This window comes from Lynx canadensis, chromosome B4 (assembly GCF_007474595.2).
Source record: "Lynx canadensis isolate LIC74 chromosome B4, mLynCan4.pri.v2, whole genome shotgun sequence".
Taxonomy (NCBI): Eukaryota; Metazoa; Chordata; class Mammalia; order Carnivora; family Felidae; genus Lynx; species Lynx canadensis.
In genome coordinates this window covers 48,854,821-48,874,321 of record NC_044309.1, presented here as the reverse complement: position 1 = coordinate 48,874,321, position 19,501 = coordinate 48,854,821, and the positions used below count along the sequence as shown (strand labels likewise).

Below are 19,501 nucleotides of genomic sequence, written 5' to 3'. Positions count from 1 at the left end.
TTACAGGTGTAAAAGGCCAGATCACAGAGTACTAGGCGGTTTCATCCAACTGGATGTTTCCTGGAGGGCAGTGGGGAACCATTGATTGGATTTATGTATAAGAATGATTGGGGCGCATGGGTGGCTCAGTCAGTTAAGCGTCCGACTTCAGCTCAGGTCATGATCTCACAGTTCGTGAGTTCAAGCCCCTCAACGGGCTCTGTGCTGAAAGCTTAGAGCCTGGAACCTGCTTCAAATTCTATGTCTCCCTCTTGCTTTGGTCCTCCCCCGCTCATGCTCTGTCTCTCTCTCCTTGAAAAATAAATTTTAAAAAACATAAAAATAAAGAATAATAAATTTAAGTTTTAGAAGGCAGGAGTATTAGGTTGATTCAGATTTTATCTACAGAAGCTTCTGAAATGATTCCAATTTAGATTATCAAAAGATCACTTAAAATCCTGGCACCTCTCATTAATAGATTTTTACTGCTTACATGACACAAATATTTTGAGTTTGAAAACTATTTTTAAGAAATAATACCAAATATTAAAAAAAACATGTTTATCAGAAACAATCATATATCTCTCTTAGAGAGTAATATATTGAACTTTTAAAAGATTTTGCTGAGTTAAACCTAGGCTGACACTTAGTTGAGCAGCTTGAGGAAAACTTAACTCCCTTCCTCATCAAATTCAGTAAAACTATGTAAGATTATGTTAGAAAAAGCAACACGTTTTAGGTTGATTTGTTGAAGTTCCCGAGAAAATAAATTTTCCAAAGAAGTTGGAGGAAAAGCACCCACTGTGTATCATTCTGTTTGATAGAGGCAGAATGGATTATTTCTACATTTTCATAGAGGCTTTTTGAAGGAATAGAGCCTATTTGAAGAAATATACATATTGACACATTTCTTTTATAATAATTCATATGTTCCATGTTTGTAAAAACATGCTATCTGAAAGTTGAATATAAAAGTCAATTCTAGTTTTATTGATTGCCATTAAACAATTGGAAATATGTTACCATAGAGAAGTACTCTGTAATAGGCATGGATTTTGCTGATCAGAAGTCAAGGTGATGCCATGACCCTTTAGAATTTTGTAATTCTTTGAAATTTTAGGGGCCATTGTTTTTATTCTGGTCTGACCCTTGCCTTTATCTTGATAATATTTCTGACACTCCTGATTGTCTCCTGCCTTTACTTCATGAACATTCTGAATCCAGTGGTTTTTCTTTCTTCTTTATAAGTAAAGCTTCACTGTTAGTTCTTTTCCATACAAATGTATGTGTTTTCATTTATAATAGCTTTATAGCAAAACAAAAAAATCCTATTAGTTCTGTTTGGATGCTAGGTGACCATGTGATTTGGGGCAAAAAACAAACTCTGACCATTATTTTCCTTTATATGGCAAAGCTGTTGGATTTTATTTCATACTAACTACTTATTGGGACTTTGATTAAACTCTGTCCCTCTCTTAACTCATCTGTAAAAGTCCATAGTAATGGTCTTAACTCATGAGGTTGTTGTGACAATTAAAACAAATATATGCAATGGAATTGTGCCTGGCACGTAGTGCTCTATAAATATTAGCTCCTCCTCCTCCTCCTCTCAATGCTATTAGCGCTCGTAGTGGTAGCTTAGATCTCTTAGTGAATGGATTTTATAAAAACAGTTGGTTTAAAATGGTAGACAGTGATTATGCCAGCTAAATTATACCTCGTTTATTTAATAAAGAGCTGGAATAATTGGGGGGGCTATTTAGAAATATTAAACTTGTTCTTCTTATGAACAACACATTTCAATTAAATCAGGTCATGCTTCTCCCCCCCGTTTTACTTACCTCAGCCTATAGGCAGGGTTCCCACTTGCTTAAAAGTGGGAATGATGGGAATGGAAAGAAATGCAAATGTGACATTACTAGCCCTTGTGCTAGATCCCTCTTCAAATTTCCTCTTCCTTTTAACTTCAACTAGCCTACTTACCCAAACAAGTCTATCTTAACTTCCCAAACAAAAATTCACACCATATGATCCGGGAACATGAAAGTGTTTGGTGGTTCTCCCTTCCTCAGCTGACCCAAGCACCTCTCTTTAACTTATTAATTCACTATCTTGAGTTGTGTTTGCTCTGTTTCTTTTCCAGGTGCTCAAATCTAGGAATGTAACTCCTGGAAGCATTTATTATTTTCTTCTTCTTCTTCTTCTTCTTCTTCTTCTTCTTCTTCTTCTTCTTCTTCTTCTTCTCCTCTCCTTCTCCTTCTCCTTCTCCTTCTCCTTCTCCTTCTCCTTCTCCTTCTCCTTCTCCTTCTCCTTCTCCTTCTCCTTCCTCTCCTTCTCCTCCTCCTCTCCCTCCCCCTCCTCTCCCTCCCCTCCTCTCCCTCCCCTCCTCCTCCCCCTCCTCTTCCTCCCCTCCTCCTCCTCCCCCTCTCCCTCTTCCTTCTCCCCCCTCCTCCCTCTCCTCCTCCTCCTCCTCTTCCTTTTTCTCCTCTTCCTTCTCCTCCTACTCCTTCTTCTTCTTCTCCTCCTCCTCTTCCTCCTCCTCCTCCTCCTCTTCCTTCTTCTTCTCCTCCTCCTCCTCCCCCCTCCCCCTCCCCCTCCCCCTCCCTCCCTCCCTGCCTCCCTCCCTCCTTTCCTCCTCCTCCTTCTTCTTCTTCTTCTTCTTTCTTCTTTCTTCTCCTTCTCCTTCTCCTCCTCCTCCTCTCCCTCCCCTCCTCCTCCCCCTCCTCCTCCTCCTTCTTCTTCTTCTTCTTTCTTCTTTCTTCTTCCTCTCCTCCTCCTTCTCCCCCTCCTCTCCCTCCCCCCTCCTCCTCCTCCCCTCCTCCTCCTCCCCCTCCTCTCCCTCTTCCTCCTCCCCCTCCTCTCCCTCTTCCTCCTCCCCCTCCTCCTCCCCCTCCTCCTCCTTTTTCTCCTCTTCCTTCTCCTCCTCCTCCTCCTCCTCCTTCTTCTTCTTCTTCTCCTCCTCCTCCTTCTTCTTCTTCTTCTCCTCCTCCTCCTCCTCCCCCCCTCCCCCTCCCTCCCTTCCTCCTCCTCCTTCTCCTCCTCCTCCTTCTTCTTCTTTTTCTTCTTTCTTCTTTCTTCTTTCTTCTTTCTTCTTCTTCTCCTCCTTCTCCTCCTCCCCCCCCCCCCCCCCCCCCCCCCCCCCTCCTCCTCCTCCTTCTAAAAAATGACACTGGCCCAAAAGGGGACATGTTACCATGAAAAAAGTTCCATTTAACCCCAAGTGGAATAGTACTTCACTTGTTTTTCTCTCACTTCCTGACCCATCAAATCCACATTTTTAAACTCGAAGTACCTGAATTTGCCATTTTATAGATTTTATTGTTTTATTTCTTATGATTCTTCTTCCCTACTCTCTTTAATTTTATTTTGTTTAAATTCAAGATATTAACAGGATACAAAGAACATTCCTTGTTCAGAATCATTTTTACATAAATTTCTTTGCCAACAGCACTGTTTCTGTGCATCGGTCTTAACACATTGAAAGCAGTTTCAAAAAATGCATCAACTCTTTGTTTCAGTGTTCACTAATTATCTTGTTTCAGTGGTTCACTAATTATTCTGGATTTTGAAGGGGGAAAGCTTGAAATAACATTTTCAAAATGAATCATACAGTTTTTAGATGTTCCTAGCTACATGTGACTCAGTCTGACTTTGTAACCTTTATAAATACTATCTTTTCTATCCTTTTTCTTCTAACCCACTAACAAATTATAATATTATATTTATTATTGTACTTACTTCATGCTGGCTCTCTTACGAGACTGTAAACTCCATGAAGGTGGGAACCAGATCTGTTTGTTAACTGTGTGCTCAGTATCTAGAGCTCACCTGTCTAGTATGATAGCCATTAGCCAGATGTGGCAATTTACATTTCAGTATGAACTAATTTAAATTTAATAAAATTAAAATCAGAGCTCTTGAGTAGTGCTAGCCACAGTTCAGGTGTTCAGCACTTGGACTCAGCGTCTGTTTTGGGCAGTGGTGATACTGCACATTTTCACCATCACAGGAAGTTTTATTTATCAGTGCTCATCTAGATCCCTGATGGGCACATAATGGTTACATAGTACATGCTTGTTGAATGAGTGAATGAATGAATAAATTAGTACTGATATTGGCTGGTGGCAATTATTGTTGAATGAATCTTATTTGAATAATTATTTACAAAGGTCCTTTTGGCTTTTATTTAATCAGTGTTGACATATCCCTGACCAGTTTCCAAATTCCAGATTTATCCATAGTTAAGGGGAAGTACCCAATAGTTAAAAATCTCAGATTCCTCATTAACATGGGGATAATAAGGACAAGTTGACCAAAGTAAAGCCATTTTGGTTTTAGGCTGAAAGTCAGTAGGTCATAGAAAGAGTCACAAGATCCAACTCATAGAAAACCACAATACCTCACTCTCTGTGGCAGTAAAAGCCTCAAAGACTGGACATTATTAACAATCTCCCCTGTGGGTAATTCCACAACCTAAGACAATGGAAAAACTAACCACCCAATGTAAGTGATAAACCCATAGTTAGAGTATGCCCCTTCCTATATGGTCAGCTAATTAAAAAACAAAACAAAACACTGATAAAACCCTTGTTACAAGCAAAGCAGGGGTCCTTTTTCTTATCTGGGAGGAGAGACCACTTCTTTGTGAAGTTGTTCCAGTCCTCTATGTATAATAAATCTGTGTCCCTTCCCTATAAAGGGCTTGCTCTTGAATTCTTTCTCACACAAAGCCAGGAACCCTCTTGGTGAGGGGCCTTGGCCTGTCTGGTATCTGTGACCTCTCAACAATCTCATAAGGTGCGTAAGAATTAAGTAAGATAATATAAGAAAGCGCTTGCACCGTGACTTACTAAAATGCTTATAAATGAACATTATTTTTTTGACGACAGCAAATAGAGATATGTCTAAATTTATCCCTGTTCATGGATGGTTTCATGTTTATGAGGAACTTTACTCCTATTTTTGAGAGCTTCCATTGTTATTATATGGTAGACATTTTTCAAGGGTAATATTATTCGTAACCAAAGCTTGCATTATACTGTCTTTAAATATGAAATTTAGTAGCCTCAATTAAAAATGTTTTTCCTTTGGACTTAATTTTTTTTTCTTTAATTCGTATGACTATGTAAATAGCTAACTTCCCAAGAAAAGAGTTTCACACTACTTTTATAGGCAATTTGAATTTTATTTACTTAAAAATTTTTTTTAACGTTTATTTATTTTTGAGAGAGAGACAGAGTGTGAGTAGGGGACGGCAGAGAGAGAGGGAGACACAGAATCTGAAGCAGGCTCCAGGCTCTAAGCTGCCAGTACAGAGTCCGACGTGGGGCTTGAACCCATGAACTGTGAGGTCCTGACCTGAGCCCAAGTCGGTTGCTTAACTGACTGAGCCACCCAGGCACCCCTTAGGCAACTTGAATTTTAAAACTAATGCACAGATATCTCTGACTTCTATTCTGGGGAGCTGACAAAGATTTTATTTCCACCTATATTCATTTAAATAGGGCTTCTCTTTGGAATCAGATTAAAAATCTGAATAATTAAAATGAATACATCACTGATTATTTATCTAAGGGTAATTTCAGGTTTCATTTAGTCACCTAACTGCTGTGCAGTTAAAGCTATGGTTTAATTTCTAGAAAAACAAGGCATTTTTTTAAATCAACAATAATGCCTGATGTAGTTGGGGATATTGCCTCACTTTTACTCACTATAATTGTTGTTTCTTTCCTGGGATTTGAAAACAGCATTTGTTGTTATATATAACATCAGGCAGTTAAACATATCTACCAAAATATCAGCTGACTTATGTGAGGTAAATTTCCTTCATTTTTTATCTTGCTTTCACTGCGGCTATTCTGGTCCTTTTGTTTTTAGTATAAACTTGTGCTCATATTTTATAGTCCACCTTAACCTCTCAAGTTCATATTGGAGGTGACTTGAATTTTTCCCTTGAGTTCTCCATTAACAAATATTTGTCAGTGTTTTGACAATGAAAATATGTTACAGGAAAAGGCAGATCAAGCACATACATTTATTCCACTCCTTTCAAAAGAGTGACAGCAAAGGGATTCAAAAAAATGCAGGAATTCAGTGAGATAAAATGACTCTGGAAAGCCTGTGGGTGATTGTTACTAACCTACAAGATCTAAGAAGCAGGCACCTGAGCTGCTAGCGAGAGACTCTGAGAAGCAGCCTGATTTTCCCTTCAGAACCTCAGAAAGGCTCGACAATGAGAGTGAGGCTGAAAACAGGAGAATTAAGTGGTAAGTGTGTTTAAAGTGAACTTAGGCCCCAGATGCCTCCCCACACTCCAGCAAGACTGGAAGTTAATTCTGTGGAGAATGTGGGCTAGGGAACTCTTGAGTAGGGGACACCAAGGCATAGAAGGAAACTGGAAAATGAAATACTAAATAGTGAGGTACTCTCAGCACATGTCCTCTACTCATCTCCAAAAATTTGGCAGTTAGATATATATTCTCCAGGATTTCCATTGGAAGATGCTTTTTTGAAGAATCTGACCCTTCTGTGCAAAAGTCCTGTGGATACTGTTGGTTGAGGGTCTCCCGCTGGAATAGCCCAGCCAGATAATTCCACAGTGAAACCTATGTGTTGGCAAGTCCCACTCACCTACACAGATTTTCTTTTTTTTTTTTTAATGTTTAGTTTTATTATTTTTGAGAGAAAGAACGAGTGATGGAGGGGCAGAGAGAGGGAGACAGAGTATCTGAAGCAGGCTCTGTGCTGACAGCAGGCTCTTCACTTACAAGCAGAGAGCCCAATGTGTGGCTTGAACTCATGAACCCTGAGATTATGACCTGAGGAGCCAAAGTCAGACAAGACTGACAACTGAGCCACCCATGTGCCCCCACAGAACTTTCTAATTAGTCTTCAAGTGTTTTATCTTCACTGTGAATAGTGACCAGTGATCATCAGACATTTGAGGAAATTTAGAGACCAAAACAAGCCTGGAGAAAACAAAATTGACAGCAATAGGCACAATAAAGGGAGAAGAAGAAAACTGTTAAGTATTGTCATTAATATTTTCAGAAAGATCAAAGAATATACTGCAATCTGGAAATAAGAACAAGTATCATGATAAAAGGAACATGTAGGGCATAAAAATGTACTCCTGGAAATTGAAAATTGATAGAAGACTTGAAAAATTTTAAATGACCTTAGGAGATAAAGTTAAGGAAGCCACCAGAGAGTAGAACAAAATACCAAGAAATGAAAAAACAAAAGTAAAAAGGCAATAAAATTAGAAGCTCAGTCCTCAGAATAGAACAATAGAATTTTTTAGAAAAGCAAAATTTTTAAAAAATGTAGTGAAGAAACGATCAAAGAAATAACTCAGGAAAATTTACTAGAATTTAAGGACCATGATTTTCAAATTGGAAAAGATCCATTGAATTTCTAATATATTGAATTAAAAAAAGGTCTATACCAGTGTATTCATGAGATTTCAGAACATTAGGGGAAAAAGAGTGAAGATTCCCAAACTCCAGAACTGCAGAAAGAAGAAAATAGGCCACTGAGAAACAGAATGCCACCTAATATCTCAGCAGGAACCCTGGAGACAGAACAATGGCTTCAAAATTTGGGAGCAAAAGTAATTTGCAAGATAGCACTGGAAACCAAGACAAACTACTGGCCATCTATGAAGGTATAATAAACATGTTTTCAGCCTAGTAAAGCTGCAGAAATTACGTTTCTTATACCCTCAAGTATGTACTCTTCCAAGATAAAAAAGTAAAAGTAAAGAAGAGGGAGTCCTGGGATCCAAGAAACAAGGATTGAAGATAGGAGGAAGAGGAAATAATGGGTAGGATAAGGCTGCTTTGGAAACCACAGTGAATGCTGTACAGGAGACCTAGGGATTAACCGATTGATTGTAACAGGAAGGTGTAGGAATCAGGGAGAGATGCCTGCAGAAAGATAAGAATAGTGGTAGAGTAGATTGTGTTTAAATGCATCAAAAGAAACTTCACTTTTGGTGGAGAGGGAAAGGATCAAATTAATGGAAATGAAGGAGAACTAAGGGTTGAAGGTAAGATGATTATTAATTCTAAAGACAAAAGATTGTACAATGAAAGAAATGTAATCTTAGTCTATACTGTGAATAGCATTACACAGATATGGTGACTAAACACTGAATTTTGGTCTAACAAAAGCATGGTACCATGCTGTCTCCTGTGTTTGCTCTTCTGTTTTCTGGCTTACTCAGCTCATGTATTACAGCCTGGAGGAAGGTTTTTTTTTTTTTTTTTTTTTTTAATTTTTTTTTTAACGTTTATTTATTTTTGAGACAGAGAGAGACAGAACATGAACAGAGGAGCGGCAGAGAGAGAGGGAGACACAGAATCTGAAACAGGCTCCAGGCTCTGAGCTGTCAGCACAGAGCCCGACGCGGGGCTCAAACTCACGGACCGTGAGATCATGACCTGAGCCGAAGTCGGACGCTTAACCGACAGAGCCACCCAGGTGCCCCTGGAGGAAGGTTTTTATGAACTGAATGCCTAGCCCCTTCCCAGCATAAGCTGCCCACTTTGCGTTCTGTCTTTTTACTTGCCACGTTGAACTGCATAAATGATCCTGTTGATGTCTCCTCCCCCCACTGTGCCATTCATTATTTCTTCTCCTTCTCGTCCTCTTCCTCCTCCTCCTCCTCTTCCTCCTCCTCCTCCTCCTCCTTCTTCTTCTCCTTTTTAATGTTTATTTATTTTTGAGAGACAGAGGGAGAAGCAGAGAGAGGGCGTGAGACAGGATCTGAAGTAGGCTCTGCACTGACAGCAGAGAGCCCGATGTGGGGCTCAAACTTGCGAACCCTGAATTCATGACCAGAACTGAAGTTGGACACTTAACCAACTGAGCCATCCAGGTGCCCCTACGTGTGCTGTTCACTTCTAAAGATCTTTATCTTACCTTCTTTGATTCAACCCTTTTTTGAGGAAGATTTTGGTTTCTAGGCCCACTCCTCTGACTTCCCTTGAACTTTATTTATTTGTTTGTTTATTTATTTTTTAATTTTTGAGAGGGAATGAGAGAGCATGAGCAGAGGGGGCGCAAAGGGAGAGAGGGAGAGAGAGAATCCCAGGCAGGCTCCCCACTGTCAGCACGGAACCCAACATGGGGCTCGATCTCACGGTTTGGGAGATCATGACCTGAGCTGAAATCAGGAATCAGACTCTTAACTGACTGACCCACACAGGAGCCCCTACTTTTTCTTCTTTTTGTTCCCCCCTAAAATTTCTGTATAAGATGGGAGAGTTTTCAAGGAAGGTTTTGTTAGGATTTGTTTTCTTCGTGGGAGTACGGACTATCAGTTATTTTTATATTCAGCCAAATGTAGATAATGACTGGAATTGATTTTTCTGTTGTGTTTTGACTGTTTTTTGTTACATCACTCTTTAGTAGCATATGGGGACTGTCTCTGATTTTGAAGATAAGTGAAAAATAGTATTTTGAAAGGCATGCACTGTTATCTCTGTCAACAAAATGTTAAACAGTGTGGAATAATAGGAGTAAGGAGTCGTTAAGCATGATTGGAGAGTTTTACCTTATTAGTCCAGTCATGGACTTTGTTGGCTTATAAAGTTATAGATGTTGAACTTGAGACACCTGCCCCCATATAACCATTATGCTGGCATTTGGATCTCTAAAACTGTATCTTGCCAATATAGAACAAATTGAAATCATGAATAATCCTTGATGAGATATGCTATCTCTGTGTCCTCTTACCGAAATGATCACTGTTGGAGTAGTATGGCAAACAGGCAGAAATGAGGTTGAGGTGAGAAGTAGCATCTTTTTATAAACTATCTGGGAAGCAGTTTGGGGGTGATGTACATTATAATCTGGTAGAAAGCTTTATTTAACCTCCATTTAAACAGAATTGCATTGCTTAAAAAAGTCCCGTGTAGTTTAACACTTAAGCATTTTTTACTTACACTAACCTTGGGGAGATGTATTTATGATTTAGAAAAGTAAGATGAATTGAGTATAATAGTTGCTTAAAGGTGACATTTGCCGCTTTGTGTGGCGTTTGCTACATTTGCTATAAAGCTGTGTGGTATGTTTGTACACCATCAGTCCTCGTAAGGAAGTGTACTGACAGAGCAGAGTGAGTCACCAGTGGTGTCTTATTTACTGCTTCATGTCCTTTGCTCTGGGTAATGCAGAGGGAGGTAACCATGTGACAGCAGGGTAGTTAAATATTAAAATGTTATATCTCATCCGTAGGTTAAAACTCTTCTCACTGTACCTGTGAGGTTTTATGATTTACTATTTTTAGAGGCCACTTAATACATCATAATGAAATTTGAATTCAAGACTTTTGGGCTCATTAAAGGTGATTTTAGAATGTATTTTTCTTTCTAAACCCATAACGACGATTTTAGAACATATTTAGAATAGAAAAGTATGGGTTATATCAGGCCCAGATAGCTCTTTATCTGTTTGCTTCTGTAAAATGTGTTTAGCTGTACTAATTTGGCTGATGGCACACTATGGAAAAAGAATATCTCACAATAAAAAATAGTCATATGTGAGATCCTAAGTTCCTCAGTAGCTTTTGTTTTGCACTAGCAGTGGCACAAAATTTCATTTTGAAACCTTTCCAAAAGGTTCATAGAATGTCAGTGAATACTAACCCTTAAGGCTGATTTTCAAAAAGTAGAGATTTGAAAAAAAAATTCCTGGGAATGGGATGAGATGAGTTAGGTGGGATGGTTTTCTTTACTTCTTGTTCCAAAATGTTGTTCCCTGATATGTGTTCAGTTGAGAACTGAACTGACAGAAAAAGTTGTACTTTTATTCTTATTCTGTGAGAAAATACCCACAGTAAATATTCTTCTACCTCTTCTGAGAATCTGCACTCAACAACTTTCTGCCTGGGAAGATTTGAACTTCCTAGATAATGTTTACTTTTTAAAATTCCAATCATCTTTTGGTGGTGTTAGCCAAGGTTTTTTTTTTTGTTAAGGGCTGTGATCTCTCCCATGCTTCAATTTCTTTCTCGGCCAGGCGAGAGGGAGAGAGGGCGCGATGGGCTGCGGCGGGAGGGCGGGAGGGGCGGGAGGGGGGAGGGCGGGCGGGGGCGGGAGGGAGGGGGAGGGTAGAAGGAAGTGAAGGAAACCCAGAAAGAAACAAGGCGAAGAATGAGGAGGAAGAGGAAGGAAGGAGGAGGAAAGAAAAAAGACCGCAACACCCCCAAGAAGGGAAGGAATGGAAAGGAATAAAGAAAGGAGGGGAGGGGGGAAGGAAAGAGAAGGAGGAAGGAAGGAAGGAATTGCCTCCCAAGGATTCCTCCCGAAGGAAGGAGGATTTCATCCCTTTTTAGTCGCTTCTTTTCTTTCTTTCTTTCTTCTTTCTTTCTTTCTTTCTTTCTTCTCGTCTTCACTCTCTCCGTCTCTCCCTCTCTCTCTCTCTCCCTCTCCCTCTCTCCCTCTCTCCTGCTCTCCCTCTCAGCACTATCTATACCCAGAACAGAAGGGAAGGTTAACTCAGATCTTGTCTGAAGCACCTGAAATAGGAGTTTATAGGGTTTGAATAATCAGGAGTTTCTATTTGATGAATCTGATCCCCTCTTGTTTGTTTTTCCATCTTTTCTGTTGACTAAAAAATAGAATAAATGAGTAAATAGTGGAGAATATACAAATCTCCCATACAGAAGAATGCCAAATAATTTATGCGGATATTCCCTCCTGTAGAAAGTGGAGCATAACTGTCCACCCTGTAAGTTGTGGGCTGCATGTGATCACTCCTTCCAAACAGGCCTGTAGAATGGTGGGGAGGGAGGTCACTTTATCATGGAGAAACCTGACAAATACTGCCTCAGTCAGTGAGCAAGGTTAGCATAAACCATGTTCTCAGAGCCAGAAGCGTGGACTCTTGATATGATATGGTGAGAGTGGCACATATCTCTGTGGTCTCCCTCTCCAAAACCTATAATTCCAGCTTAATCATGAGAAAACATCAGACAAATCCCAACTGAGAGACAGCCTACAGAATATCAAAATACAGTATTCCTCAAAAAAGCTATCAAGGTCATTATTGCAGGTTGAATCGTGTTCCCCCAAAAGATAGGTTCAAGTCCTGCTACCTGGTACCTATGTCTGTGACCTCATTTGCCCAGGGTCTTTGCTGATAAATCCAGATGAGGTCATACTGGATTAGGGTCGACCCCAATCCACTGACTGGTGTCCTTATGAGAAGAAAGAAATTTGAACACAGACACCCAGGGGAGGCCATATGAAGATAGAGCAGAGATTTGAGTGATGCATCTACAAGCCAAGGAAAACTAGAGATTACCAGCCAGATAACTGTCAGAAATTAGGGGAGACAAAGAAGGATTCCTCCTCTATACCCTTCAGAGAGCTTAGCTCTACTGACACCTTCATTTTGGACTTCTAGCCTTCAGAACTGTGAGAGAGTAAATTTCTGTTGTTTTTAGCTGCCCACTTTGTGACACTTTGTTATGGAAGCCCTGGAAAACTAATATAATCCTCAAAAGCAAAGGGGGAGTGTGAGACATGGTTACAGTGTAGAGCAGCCTAATGAGACATGAGGACTAAATGCCATGTGGTATTATGGAGAGGATCCTGGAACAGAAAAACAAAACAAAACAAACCCAACAGCTTTAGGTAAACACATGAAGGAACTTTGAATAAAGTATTGATTTTAGTTAATAAAATACTTATATTGGTTCATTAATTGTGACAGATACGTCATGCTAATGTGAGATGTTAACAATAAGAAAATGGGGTGTGGGGTATGCAAGAACTCTCAGTACTGTTTTCACAGATTTTCTATAAATATAAATAAAGTGGTTCCAAAAAAAAGTTTATTGCCAAAAAAAAAAAAAAGACCAGGATTTAGCTGCAGTTTTATTGAGACCTCTGCTGCATGTGATGGAGTAAATGGCAGTATTTTTAAGGATGGTAGCAGTGGTGATGAGGCACCGAGGCCTGATTAATTATGCTGATTAATTATGTTGCAGGGTAATTGAATCAGAAACTTCCGCTAATAAAATGTATACTGCTTTAAAAGTCAGTTTCTTGCAGCTGTCATTATATAAGGCTAACTGTAAGTCCATTGTTAATTGTGGAAATAATATAGTCGGGGGATAAACATTTTGAGGAAAGGTTTTATTCAAGCCTATTTGCCAAGGTATATGAAAAAAAAGAAAACTCCTGTCAGTTGATTGTCCAGCTTCTGCTCAGGTCACATGCTCTCAGGGTTCTTGAGTTCGCCCCCCCCCCCCCCCCCAGCCCTGTTGGGCTTTGCTGACAGCAGGAGCCTGCTTTGGATACTCTGTCTCCCTCTCTCTTTGCTCCTCCCCTGCTCCTGTGCTCTCCCAAACATAAATAAACATTAAAAAAAACTAATGTTTATTTGTGTTTGAGAGAGACAGAGCATGAGTGGGGGAAGGACAGAGAGAGAATGAGACCCAGAATCTGGAGTAGGCTCCAGGCTCCAGGCTCTGGGCTATCAGCATAGAGGCCGATGCAGGGCTGGAACTCACAAACTGTGAGATCATGACCTGAGCCCAAGTCGGATGCTTAGCCAACTGAGCCACCCAGAGGCCCCTAAAATTTTTTTTAAAAAGGAAAACTCCCACATAAATACTTGGAGATTTCAGTTAAAATTCCTCATGTCACTTGTGAAATTTAATGGACACTTTTCTGAGAAATAGTTCAAGATCCAATCCAACCGCCATTTCTCCTAACCCAACCCCCAGCATATGGTTCAGTGGGCAATAAAGAAAGGTTAAGACAATTTCTTCTCTCTCTGAATTTCATTCCCCTTCCTACCAAATTTTTATTTTTGTTGGAGGATTTCAACTAAATTGGAGGCTTACCCTCACCCCCCCCCCAGTTTAATATGTATTTCATTATAATGGAAGAAATGCTAACGATCCAGGTAAATTTATGGGTATCACACGCTATTTACATGTGCATGAGCACTCAGAAGACCCACTTTTATAAACTTGACCTTGAACAACATGGGGGTTAGTGGCATGCCCCCCTCACAGTCGAAAATTATTATATAACTTTTGACTTCCTCCAAACTGATCTATTCATAGCTAACTGTTGACTGGAAGAGACGTGAATTTAATTACATTGAAATCAAAGTAGAGATACCTCAAGATACTCTGTCAAGCATAAATAAACAAAAAGTTAAAGGAAGTCTGTGACATTTTCTGAGAGAACAAGTTATTTCAAGGACAGCTCAGTCTTCAGAGAGCTACTAGCAGTTTGGTAGCCAGATTGGGTAGGTGGTATTCTGACATTGAGTAATGACTACATACTCATTCAGCAATTTGAAAACTGATATTGTGTGTTAGCAAGAGTAAAGAAAAGGAAAGGGAATCTAAATATTTATTTATATTTGGGATCGTAACACTTTCTAATACCAAATTTAACTTTATGGTTTTGCCATATTATAGATAGCTTCATTTATTTCTGCTTATGATGATTTTCACGGACTCCAACTACTCTGAAAACTTCAGTATTTAACATTTTTGGTGTGCTTAACTTAGATCTTAAATTTACCACTTTTATCTTAATACTTGCTGAAGAATGTTATTTTCTGTAGAAAAGAAGAAAATTATAATAACTATGACTTATAAAAGTGTTTTTATAAGGAAAGTGAAGCTCTAATTTCACATCTGTACAAGGTATTATGACAGTTTTAGTGTACCCTTTTAGTAGGATTAACTAGCTAACTTAATAGAGTTAACTGAATTTATGACATCTTTAAAGTGATAAAGAAAGTGTTTATCTCCTTAGTTTTGTTTTGCTTAATAGTTAATAAAAATGAAAACACCTGTATTTTTTCTAGTAAGACTTGATGGTTCTTCTCAGTTATATATATGATCTACATAGCTGTAATTTGGATATGTCTTCTAGAAGCCTAAAGGAAAACCCGGCATTTGTCATTGTTTCCTTTGTAAGGTGCGCACTCTAATTGCTATAGTTAAGGATTTGGAAACTCCATATTGCTGCATGAGCATCTGTGACAAGTGACAGTGTGATTGCCAAAGAGGAAAAGTTTCTATATTTAAAATCCAATTTAGCAAATTGACATTTTCTATTCCTGTTTCTAATATTCTCTTATTCTGACAGATCACTGTTTTAAACAAAACACAAACCACGCATTTATTTGACTGTCATGAAGAATTAAACATGAAAAGGATGAGATGCTGTGGCTATCACTTTTCATTAAACCAGCTGCTGTGGTTTTGAAATGCACACCAGATCAAAATCAGTTCAAACCCTAGCGTTTAACTTATATACTGAATGAACCAGCTTGTTTTGAAAGCACACTTAAAAAAAAACTTAGAAGAAACTTACACATCCGTCATTTGAGTTTTTCACTAGCGCTGTGAGTTAGAAGGATCCAAGAATTTTCTCTATTTTGGTGGTGAGAAAATTGAGACAGAGGCTTAATTGACTTGTGTAGTCTAGTCAGTGCCAGAATAGAGTTCCAGGCTTCTAACTGTGAATGAATGTGTCTGGCTATGGGCTCTAGATCTAGAATGTTATTCCAGGCCTCTGTCCTGGCCCACATTCTAGAATGTAACAGTTATGTGCTCTGTTCGGATCCTATAGGTTTATGAGAACCAATTGTGAAATACTTAAGAATTTTGTAAGCTGCTATAAAAGTATTGATAGCTTGAGATGAACCATAGTGGAAGTATTCATACCATGGAAATCGGTAAGCAGTACAGATCAGGATTTAATTTTTCCCCAGAGAACTGGTTGACCTGTACACTATGCATTGCATCCAAGTATAAATTGGAGGAGAACAAACAATAACAGCAACAACAAAAACAGAATACAACAATGTAACATAAATGTAATGTAATTTTGTAAATGCAGTATTTATCTAGGGGAGAGGTCAGTATTTCTTTGTTCCTTAATTTAGAAATTTGCTTCTAAGCTGTGAATAAATATGGGCAGGACTGTTGGGAAAGCTTGAATTAAACTTGAGTGTTTTGAGGACCTCTATAAATTCTTAGTTATTCTTCAGGAGCTACGTCAAGTCTCAGCCCTTCCCAAAATTATGGTAGTCGACCTGGCTTTTTCATTTAAAATAGGATTTTAAATAGATTTAAAATGGAGCCTTATACATTGGGACTTATTTGTGTTTCATATGAATTAATTTTATATCCTTAGGAATGCAATGCAGCCTTTCAAAAGTGGGACATGGACTTTCTTTTTTTTTCTTTCCTTGAATAAATATTTAATTAACACTTATTCTATGCCTAGTATTGTTCCTGCTGCCTGAGAAACAGCAGTCATTAAACAAAAGTCTCTGCCCTTATGCAGCTTTTAGTCTAGTGAAGAATCAGTCATTTAGTTACACAAATGAAAACCTATAACTGTGATACATACTTTGAAAAATTGATTATAGTATTGGAATGTCTGATAGTGGGCTTTTGTGTCTAGAAGAGAGGTGAGTTAAAGCTTCCCTGAGGGCATTGTGATTGAACTGAGATCTGAAGAATGAGAAAGAATTAATTTGAAGTTACTGATCATGAATACAATTTCTTTATGTGGGCTTTCGATGGCTTCCTAATCTGAATTACATTCTCTTTTAATATGCACCTCCATATCACCCTAAACTTTTCCTTTGTAATGGGAACATTCTGTAGTTTCATATTTATTCACTAAGTGACTGATTTTCCCACTAGAGTGTTGGCCTAGAGCTGGGACTGTTTTGTTCACCTTGGCAGTATCAGCTTTATTGCCTGACACATAATAGTCACTCAGTAGTTATTAATTCTTCTGCTCCCTTTGCCTTTGTCTTATAATAAAGCTGGGACGTGCCCTACCTACCTCTCAGTTATTGAGAAAACACGGTGATATAATGTCTACAAAAGTCAGAAAAATAAGATGAGACCCTAAATTGTTTAGTGTCATAGAACCTAGGAAGGACCAAGTATTCAGGAGAGAATAGAAATAGATCAGGTGTAGCAGTATTGTCTGGAAGCACAAAGAAAGAAAAGGCCGTTGGATTTAGCAGTAAGGAAGTTTTACTTATTCATCTTGTTGAGGGAATTTGTTCAATTTGTGAAACATATTAAAAATGTTTTCTGAAGTTAAATATCATTTGGTGTTGACTTCAAAAATTGCTTTCTCGTGAAAAGCGGAAGGAATATGTAAGTGGATACCTTCTTGGAAAAAAAAAGGTGTATCCAAGTGTGTATGTATAAGATGTCAAATGTGCTTTGAAGGAAGGGAGAATAGGAGGAAGGGAGAAAGAAGAAAAGTAGATGCAGGAAAAAGTCTGGAGGAAATTGACAGACTGTTAAATGGTTATCTTTAAATGGTAGGGCTCTGGGTGGTATTCTTCCCCTTTGTGCCTTTCTGTATTTTGTACTTCCCTGTATTTCTCAAGTTTTTTAATGTAATGAACCTGTATTACTTTCCTAATGAAACAATACACAAAGTAACATCTAAAACATCATAAAACTGACCTTTGATTATGAGTTTGAGCAGAATGTACAATTAAGCCTATATATGTAGAGGATTTGGAACTATATTTTAGATTTTTTCTTTTACTCACCTAAATTTGCTTATAATTCTAGTACATAATGTTAAATGCCAGTTGAATCTTTTTTTCTGTGTCCCTCTGTACTTCTGGTGCGCGAGCTCTTTGAGGGTGGAGATCTTTATCTTCATATTTCTGCCATCTTCCTGGCAGTGACTGTATTTGTTGAATGAATAACTTGAAACTGAAATGTCTTGACCTTTTTATTACCTTTAATCTACGTACCTTTCTTTTTTCAGAACAGAGGAGTGAAAACCACAATGAATGGTCATATTTCTAATCATCCCAGTGGCTTTGGAATGTATCCATCTCAAATGAAGTAGGTTGGAAGATTTATATTTAATTTGTTGGGGTTCTTTTTGGATTTGATTTGGTGGCTTTGTTTTATGTTTCTAATGAAAGGACTAGCTAGCTCCACTTATTTATGTAGTTTATTCCTCATTAATATTTAATCTCTTTCTAATACTAAGGTATGATAGTATTAAAAGTTTACTGTGTCTAGTGAGAAAAAGATGGTAAAGTAACATCAACCTCAATGACAGTGATCAAATAGAAGACATTTTGTTCTAGGTATTTTATGTATTATTGTTTTCCACAGTTAAACATGTCCTTTGCTTCAGAGCTTTCAGTTTCTCTGGAGCATTCTACTATTTTGACTTATAAAGTATTGGCATTTGAGGAGAATTAAAGGTCTCTTAGTCCAGTCTGTCAGAATACTTACCACTACGTAAACCAAATAAAAAGACCAGACAAGCAAACAGAACTATCCCTGTGGCTTCAGGTATAATTTGAAATCACAACCCTGGCTTCAGTTGCCATCCCCTTATATATCATGGTTAACATTGTTGTTATTTTCTACTGGCCATTGTGGTATATAGTCGTTTTTCAGAATTCACAGGTTACTCCCTTTGTAAAGAGTTATACTTCATCTTTTCTCTCTGTAAAGATTATTGCAAATCTCTTTATAATTGGCCAGTAAGAGACACCAGGCGAGTATTGTCAGGTGCCATGTTTACCTTGTCCGTCAGTTATGCAAGCCAGAAAGTTTGACCACATTCTCAATTTTCCTCCTTCTTCTTACAACAAATATCCATTTAATCGTGAATTTATAACATTTTCTTCTATTAGGGAACTCTTATTTCTGTCCCTTTCTTCTGTTCTTTCTATTCTAGCCCTACTTAAGGCCCTTTTTCCTACCGTAATTTTTGCAGCACCCTCTACGTGGTTACCTTGCCATTAGTTCTGGGATCATTTTCTTTAAAAATGTTTTTGATCATGTCACTTCCCTGTATTAATATACATACTCCATCTAGAGAATAAAAACTTAATTCTTATTTCTTAAGCCCTCTATCTGCCTTCTGTATGTCTGAAGCCATTCCTCTCTTCTATGCATACCCCACTAGATACGTTTTTTTTTTTTTTTTTTTTTTTCCCTTGGACACCAGGCTCGTCTTTGAGCCAATTCCGCATGCCTTTTCCTCACTTAATTCTCCACCCATCTGTAGAGCTTCTTTCCAAACTTTTATATTCTGCTGAAATGCCAACTTGGCGGTAAAGTGTTTTTGGACATCCTGATGAAATCTATTAGTGTTATCCAGATGTTACATTCTGTTGTAACTGGTTTACTTGTTCTATTAGCTGAACCCTGTCCCCTGCCATTATCCTTATTCTTCTAGATTTTAGGGTTTAATAAATGTTTACTGAATGAATTTTAAAAATTCAAATAATATGTTTACTTCACCTAACATATTAGTAACAGGAGGCTAGAAATAGGGCAAAGCTGGTCAAATTTAATGATAAAGTGTTATTTTGCATTTTAAATTTTTATGAAAATAATGTCTGTTCCATTATAAATTGAGTCATTTAGTGCTTTTTATAACTGGATCACTGCTCACAACTCGATTTAGTATGGCACTCTTAAACTCTTCTAAGATAGTTTCAACCTTGTTGAATCTTCTTGGCT

General features: G+C 38.3%; 1 protein-coding gene across 3 annotated transcripts in view; it reads left to right on the top strand.

Moving 5' to 3' along the window:
* The window catches only part of EPS8 (epidermal growth factor receptor pathway substrate 8), a 106,905-nt gene that overhangs the window by 17,587 nt on the left and 69,817 nt on the right, over positions 1–19,501 (top strand). For 2 of the 3 annotated variants that reach the window (XM_030321820.1, XM_030321819.1), the window contains exon 2: positions 17,778–17,857. In XM_030321820.1, coding sequence (XP_030177680.1) covers positions 17,799–17,857 — 59 coding nt within the window. In that variant the 5' untranslated portion in view covers positions 17,778–17,798. Of the gene's footprint in view, positions 1–17,770; positions 17,858–19,501 lie in introns of those variants that run through there. The other variant, XM_030321821.1, reaches the window with a different exon arrangement.